Source organism: Cydia splendana, chromosome 5 (genome assembly GCF_910591565.1).
Source record: "Cydia splendana chromosome 5, ilCydSple1.2, whole genome shotgun sequence".
NCBI classification, from domain to species: Eukaryota; Metazoa; Arthropoda; class Insecta; order Lepidoptera; family Tortricidae; genus Cydia; species Cydia splendana.
In genome coordinates this window covers 17,020,323-17,028,490 of record NC_085964.1, presented here as the reverse complement: position 1 = coordinate 17,028,490, position 8,168 = coordinate 17,020,323, and the positions used below count along the sequence as shown (strand labels likewise).

Here is an 8,168-nt window from a genome sequence, read left to right as displayed (position 1 = left end):
TCAATTACTTAATATTTACGTTGGCCCCGTTCTTTACGTTTATTAACATGGGCAAAGAGAATTTGAAATTGAATTTTAATCTTCTGTCGAAAGATGGCAGTAAATGTACTGTGGCTACATAATTTACCATGACAGTAACTCTCTATACACTCTTTTCTCTTTGACGTAGGTAAGAGTTAGTAGGCATACACCTCCTTAACATACCCGAAAGGCTAAGACGCGTGAAGTATGGAGTACAAAGTAGACGCATAAGTATTTGACTTCTGTGGTGATTTACATATAGGTTTAGGTTGTGATAGAAAATAAAGTAACTGTGCTTGAATTCTTACACAAGTATAAATTACCTACTGAAATTACATACTTAACTTAATAAAAAGTTGTCTTACACTGACAAATTCAGACCCCTCCACACCTGCGCGGAAGTATACGAGTAGCAATACTGTGAGTATAGTCAGTAGGATATACCTACAGTCAAATTCTGAATACGTCTGGGATGAGATCCAATTCATTTTACATTTCAAAAAATAAAAAAGTATACACATTTTTTAAAGTCCAGTACCTACATAAAACGCTACTTAATACTATTAATTTAATATTTTTCAGGTATCCTATGTATTTAAGTATTATTGCAAAAAAAAATTAAGAATACAATAATATTGTCTTCGGTTACCGCGATAGTTACTCATGAAATAAAATTATTGAAACGGATTATATCGCGTATATTGAATACACACTACATCCCGATCATCATCATCATCGGGTGTTTTTCCTCGGTCACCCGTTGACCACGAACGCTGTAAAGGGTTCGAAACGTCGAGATGTAGTAAGTATGTATTCAATATACGCGATATAATCCGTTTCAATAGTTTCATTTCATATGAATACAATTTTCATTTTCATTTTTCACTGGAATTGTCAGTAAGGTACAATACAAAAATGTTTAATATGTTAAAATATGAGTACAACGTACTATGTCCGTGTCCGTCCCTATCGTTCTTGTATCATATGAGTGACAGAGACGCAGACAGATAATTTCATGCTTTCGATGTTCGCGGTAGGCCTCTGTACAAACACTGGCGGTGATGAACACAGCACAGCACATTCTACAATCTTATACCACTACTAATACCACTACCACCATAGTGAGGGAAGTAGTGTCACCCAATGTATTGGAGGTGCAAATTTTGGTATCGGATGAATTCACTTGGCACAGATGTAGTATACGTAAAGCTAAGCCAATCCAGCCCGGTAGCCATCCGGCACCCCCTAGTGGGTAGGCAGGGGGGCATCCAAAGTTACACGCCGCCGCCGCGCTTTAGGTAAAAAATCATATCGGCTTCTATTTACCTACCACCTCGAGTTTGGTATCATTTCCAGATAAATTGAGCATGAGGAATTCATTTTTGAGACATTTAATGTACAGTTTAATAGAAAAAACTAAAAATATTGACGCTCAAATCAAAATCAGTTTGCAATTTTTTTTATTCAACTATTACTATTATCAGCCGAAACTACAAATGCTAGAAAGTTAAAATTTGCACACCAGGTTACATTTATAATGTGTAAAAGAGATTAAAAGCGATTTTGAAAAATTCAACCCCTAAGGGGGTTAGAAAGGGGATGAAAGTTTGTATGGGGTTCATGTTTTATTTTAAGCTAGGAATTTCAAACTTCGTTAAAAGATATATTATTGAAATACAAGAAAACTAATTTCAGCGTTTTTGAAAATTCATCCCCTAAGGTGGCGAAATAGTGGTAGCAAATTTGTATGGAGATCAACATTTTTTGGAGTGTGGGGCTTGAAACTTTTTATATGCATATATTATTAGAATACAAGAAAAGTAATTTCAGCGTCTTTAAAAATTCATCCTCTAACGGGGTTAAAAAGGAGTTGAAAGCTTGAATCCATTACAAATTACTTTGACTGCCCCCCCTGCCTACCTGCCAGGGGGTGGCGGATGTCTACCGGGCTCAATTAGCTTAGCTTTACGTATATTACATCTGTGCTAAGTGAATTAATCCGATACCAAAATTTGCACCTTATGACACTACTTCCCGTACTACCAGTAAGATTCTGAGTGCATACAGTAAAGGGCCATAAAGTTTGCACATCGGAATTTCGGCTTCGTAGAGCGTTGTCTCTTTCATTCTCGTTGCCTCCAATATTCTCTTTCTAAATACCGATGTGCAAACTTTATGGCCCTTTACTGTACCTATACAATAGGGTATTTGACTACTAATCAAATCAGTTTCTTATTTCGAACTGTCAAAACAATTTTGCTACAATGGAATATATATGAAACACTAGCATGTGATGTCACAATCAAATTACCTACTCTTTATAGTTTTATACTGGTTTTAAAATAGAAATTGTGTCTAAAGATAACTGCTGTCTACGTTTCTCTATGAATCTTCTGGTGCTTTATTTCTTGCACGGTATAAAATAATTTATTTAAAATACAATCATATACCGTATTATTACCTACCTAACCGTAATTATACCATAGAAATATTATAGTGAAGAGATATATCACACCGCACCCCTTTTCTTGGGAATACTCCGTAACAATCACAATCCGTCACAGTCACAAACACAAATTGATTCCTCAAAGTCTTGCCACGTTTAGTATATATGTTGTGGTCATAAGTTTTGTAAGCTAAAATTCAGACCTTTTAAGTTTTTTCAGAACACAGGTCATCTGCCCGATCTGCTGGCCTCCCCGTTCATCTCCTGTAAAAATAATAAATAATACGAGTTAATTCTTGCTTACGTAAATTTGCGGCAATAATTTTGACAGGCACTTTTGTTCCATTAATTTAGAATTTTAAGTTCTCTACTTGTTATAATCTGGGAGGCCAATTCAAACATATATTCTGACATCTAAATGATATTTTGATTATTATTCGTGCATTAATTTGCTCGTACTTGTCCGTACATGTATTGGCCCGAGAGACGCACGAGCGAATGACTTCATTCAGATATAGTTTTGATGTCAAAATGTAAATTTCAATTGGTTACTGGCTTTTTTTAGCTACGGCCAAAAGTGACAATGAGCTTAAATATATTTGGAATAATAATAACACCTTAGCTCCTATGGGATTCAATATGAGCGGTGCATTCGGCGCTGGCTCCACGTCTTTATCCAACATAGCGGCTCTTCGCACCTCGCCCGCTCTCTCGTGGGCCTCGGCCGGAAGGCAGCGCCATATCGCCGGCGTGAACAGCTCCTTGTCCATCACGATGGACGACTTGCTGTCCAGCAGGTAGCCCATCACGGCCCCGACGATCAGGGTTGTGAAAAGACCGAGCGGCGCGATCCAGTGGTAGGAGATGCGGAATAGGGGGAATATTGTTTCTGGGTCCTGTTGATATAATTAGTGGGTTTTTACTAAAAAATAAACACGTTACCTACATATGTACCTGAACTAAATTTTATTAAAAATGAAATGACGAATGAAATTATAAAGGGTCACATTTGTTTTACATATTTTTCTTCCTAGTGGCATAAATATGTAACTAGAAAACTTTTTGTCATGCGTCGATACTTACCAAAACATCAGAAGCAGGCACGTACGACGAATTTCTAATACACTCCATAGTGAAGTTGAGAGGTGGAGCCCTCAGGCCTTGCGCCGAGGCGGCTTGGATACCCATGGACGTGGTGCCGGCGACGATGGCGCCCGCGATGGCGCCTGCGATGGCGCCCCGGGGTCCCACCCAGGGGAACGCCATGCCGAGCGTGAAGATGCCACAGGTGGCGCTGGCGGCGATCGCTGATAGCGCGGTTGCGACACCTGTCATCAGATTTGATGTTGTATTTTATTCTAGCAATCCTATCGTAATAGTATCAAATCCTAACATATTAGTATTTTTTTTGGAATATATCTTTTTATAAAGATGCTGATTGTACGTCACATAAATCAGATCTGTTGTTCTACGTTTTTATCTTATCGCATCATTTATTTTTTGTGGGTAGACAGAAAGGTAGTATAGTCCGACAAGAAAGGATAAAAATTTACTGAGGAAGACACCTAACAATCATATAGCGGACAACATGATATACCTATACCTATTATGCTGCATTGACGTGCAACAGTATAACACAGTGATACTTCTATCTCATACTGCCGCATAAGTGCGTCCTGTAAGATGGCTGTTTATCACTGTGAATGGGGCACGTTCAAGTGGTTTCTAAGTTGTCACTGCCCTGCAAGGAGTTTACATGAAATTTAAGGGTAAGATTTATTAGTATAAATGAACCCTCATAGTACAAAAGTAATAATTATATTTTCCTTTGGTTTTTAAATTAAATATTTATTCAACGGTCATTCTTGCGAGCCACGACATCCGCGCGAGCCAAGCAAGTGTTGGCAGTTAGTGCATTTTGTGACGCAAGTGTAAATGTGATGTGCACGTGACTTACCCTTAAAACTACTGGGTATGGCTAACAAGGCAGTGACCATATAAGGACCACGTAGCACCATTAGTAACGGGCAGCGGGCATATAAAAATCACTGGGTTTTTTTATTGGATAAGTGATAATAAAAAAAGTCAAGAAATTACTTTTCTTTTAAAGCTATTACCTACCTACCCGAACCAGTAATCAAAAGTAAAAAATGAGTCAGGCCTGTTTAAGGGTTAACTACCTATTACATCACCTATTAGATTCGTTTTTTCTCACCTTTAGCCTACGAATTGCGAAGTCGGCTGCCACGTCACAGGGTTAGCCTAGGGCCACAGGATACCTATTGATATTTGTTAACAAGGTTCTTTTCAAATAAATATTATTCTTATTCTATTCTTATTCTTATGTAGGTTGGTAACAATATTTGATGGTTTTGACACATATTTGCCAAGAAATCTGGTATCTGACTGTACTTAGTGCTATTTATATATACCAATATACGATAAAAGCAGGTATCTTTTATCAGGGTTTGAAGTTCATCTTTATCCTATTGTGTATCTTATCTTAAAATCTGCTGTCTGTATAACACAATGTTTAAATGTTTAACAAACTTACGCAACATTTGACAATCTTTACGTAAACGAGTGAATACTGAATACTAATAGGTGAACGTCAACGTAAAATTGTTTTACTAAACAAATATTGGAACAAGACGATGTTTGCACGTGTTTTTGCGTGTTAGCGGATCCGCAATTTAACTTGAAACTTGAGAATCTTTGAAGATTTATCATAATATCATATAGTTATGTATATGTGCATATAGATAGAAATTAAACTTTGCATGTGACTCTATCCTCGTTTTCTACGCGTTGTTAAGCTGCCCATTCCCCTTAATATTACGCCCATACTAACCGCGTAGTGTCGGTCACTGGTCGTATATATTAGGTACCCCACCACCCACGTGATGAAGCCTTCGTGTAAGGGCTTCAAATGCCAGTGCAACCAGCCACGCAATGTCGGCTACTTACTAGTCGTATATCCCAATATTGACTCACCCAGCACTCCGCCCAGCTTCTCAATGACAATCAGCATGATGAGGGTTATGATTGCCAGCACCACGGTCACCACCCGCGCGATGATGCCTTTGTGTAAGGGCTTCAAATGCCAGTGCAACCAGCCGCGCAATGTCGGCCACTAGTCGTATATTCCAATATTAACTCACCCAGCACTCCGCCCAGCTTCTCAATGACAATCAGCATGATGAGGGAGATGATGGCGAGCACCAGTCACCACCCACGCGATGAAGCCTTCGTGTAAGGGCTTCAAATGCCAGTGCAACTAGCCGCGCAATGTCGGCCACTAGTAGTATATCCCAATATTAACTCACCCAGCACTCTGCCCAGCTTCTCAATGACACTCAGCATGATGGCGAGCACCACGGTCACCACCCGCGCGATGAAGCCTTCGTGTAAGGGCTTCAAATGCCAGTGCAACCAGCCGCGCAATGTCGGCCACTAGTAGTATATCCCAATATTAACTCACCCAGCACTCCGCCCAGCTTCTCAATGACAATCAGCATGATGAGGGAGATGATGGCCAGCACCACGGTAACCACCCGCGCGATGATACCTTCGTGTAAGGGCTTCAAATGCCAGTGCAACCAGCCGCGCAATGTCGGCCACTAGTAGTATATCCCAATATTAACTCACCCAACACTCCGCCCAGCTTCTCAATGACAATCAGCATGATGAGGGAGACGATGGCCAGCACCACGGTAACCACCCGCGCGATGATGCCTTCGTGTAAGGGCTTCAAGTGCAAGCGCAGCCAGCCGCGCATTATGTCTTCTACTGCCACCAGCGCGCAGGCGTTCAGTACCGCCGACAGCGAGCTAAGACAACGATATTATTAACAACAGAGTTCGATAATTATTATCGTCGCAATGAAGAAACTTATAGTACCAATTATAAATAGCTAATCGCCATTTGCCAAACCTTTTCTTCAGTATGCAAACATTTTCGGAAATACTTTTCTAAACATCATCATTTCTTTAGAATGATGATGCAGGCAAAAGGGTCTTAAGCGATCCGTCATGTAAAGTTTTGCACTGACTTGGCAGTGAGAATGATCTCAATTTTAATGACTACCTAATAAGACTTACTTTAAACCGGCATCGAAAACACCAACTAGGAACACCTCAGCCAAGTGTTGCTACTTGCTAATATTATTTCTGACAAATGCAAGAAAAAGGCGGTCGCCCGCCTGCACCCATTTGGCCACGCCGCTAGGCCACACCACTCAAAGTGTAACTACTATGGCAAGGCTAATTGGTAACTGCGAAGAACATGTGTAGAGAAAAGAATGAAACAACATGTATCACTTACCTCAAACCAGCGCCGAAAACACCAGCCAAAAACACTCCAGCCAATCCCGGAAGGTGTTGCAACTTGCTGATGTAAGTGACAAAAGCAGGCAGCAGGCGGTCGTCAACCAGCGGCACCCCGCCGGGGTCGCAGCCGCCCTGCACCCACGCAGCCCACGCCGCTAGGCCGCACCACACGCAGAGCGAGATGGCCAGGACAGCCCCGAAGCAGAACATGGCTAGAGCACTGTGGACATATATAAAGTGTGAGGGTCATTGTCATGCTTCTCTTGATTTTTTTTGGGTTTATTACGCTAAATATGCTGATCTGACGTTAGCGTACGTTCTTTTAGGAACGCTTAGGATTTATCGTTATTATCGTATACCTAAATCTTTTACTTTTAATGACTTTAAGTATTTTTTAAATGTACGTGGCTACTAGCCACTCACATGCTGTAGCTACCAGCTATCACCTTTATTTTATTATAATAATAGAGGTCACTGAAAAATATCAATTATGTGAGTGGTATGAATATGATCCGTAAGGTAAACAAGCCCGAATCAAATAATCTCATTATTTGCCCAAACTATTGTCAAGTTACTACACTACAGCGAATTCTAGGTATCAGTACCTGTAAGTTCTGTTGGTACTTTCTATCTACCAATAATTATTTATTAAATAGGTACCAGATTGCAATACAATAATTGCAACCTGCGATTCAAATCTGTCATGTCAGTTAATTAATGATTTATTGACGTAGGTTCTAATTCTAACGTCGACCGCCTAGTACAATACAAAGATAATAACCAACCACAATTAAATAGTCAAAGATAATTAAACGTGACTTGTGCATTATTCCATTCTAAAATGCATTGTCACTTGTTCTCGACTTAGTCATAATATGCCGATGCCAATATACAATAAAAATTGCCGATTGTGATAGAACTTGAATTTGGGTCATATTTACATTTATACCTTCCGCGTCAAAAGATGGTCACTATGACAGTTCATTTTATACGGATCTGTCACGTATGTTTGTAGACATTTTATGGAAGTTTACCACGTTAATTTATTTAGAAATGTATGATACACATACATAAGTAATAAAAATACGGTAAAAATATTTTTATTCAATTCTTTTTTCAATTAAGCCCATCGAAAAGAGACTTAACGAAGCTGTTATATGTTATATGAAAAATAAATGATAAATTATTTTGGTATCAAAAATGCTTATTACATTCTATTGTTAGACAGTCTAGGAATAGTATCCTGAGCCCTAAACTAGGTAAACCTGTCTTATAGGGATTAGGGAATAAATTATAGGGACCATCATTCGACGAGAAAGGTAGAGTCTGTGCGGAAAGAGAAGAGTCGTGGAATGTATTGGGCCCCATACAAT

General features: G+C 39.5%; 1 protein-coding gene across 1 annotated transcript in view; it reads right to left on the bottom strand.

Moving 5' to 3' along the window:
- Positions 1-2,325: 2,325 nt before the first annotated feature.
- The window catches only part of LOC134791023 (sodium-dependent multivitamin transporter-like), a 29,874-nt gene continuing 24,031 nt past the window's right edge, over positions 2,326-8,168 (bottom strand). The window contains exons 8-12 of the mRNA XM_063762072.1: positions 6,791-7,015; positions 6,116-6,297; positions 3,551-3,795; positions 3,085-3,363; positions 2,326-2,731 (exon numbers count right to left, since the gene is read on the bottom strand). Coding sequence (XP_063618142.1) covers positions 2,696-2,731; positions 3,085-3,363; positions 3,551-3,795; positions 6,116-6,297; positions 6,791-7,015 — 967 coding nt within the window. The 3' untranslated portion in view covers positions 2,326-2,695. The remainder of the gene's footprint in view (positions 2,732-3,084; positions 3,364-3,550; positions 3,796-6,115; positions 6,298-6,790; positions 7,016-8,168) is intronic.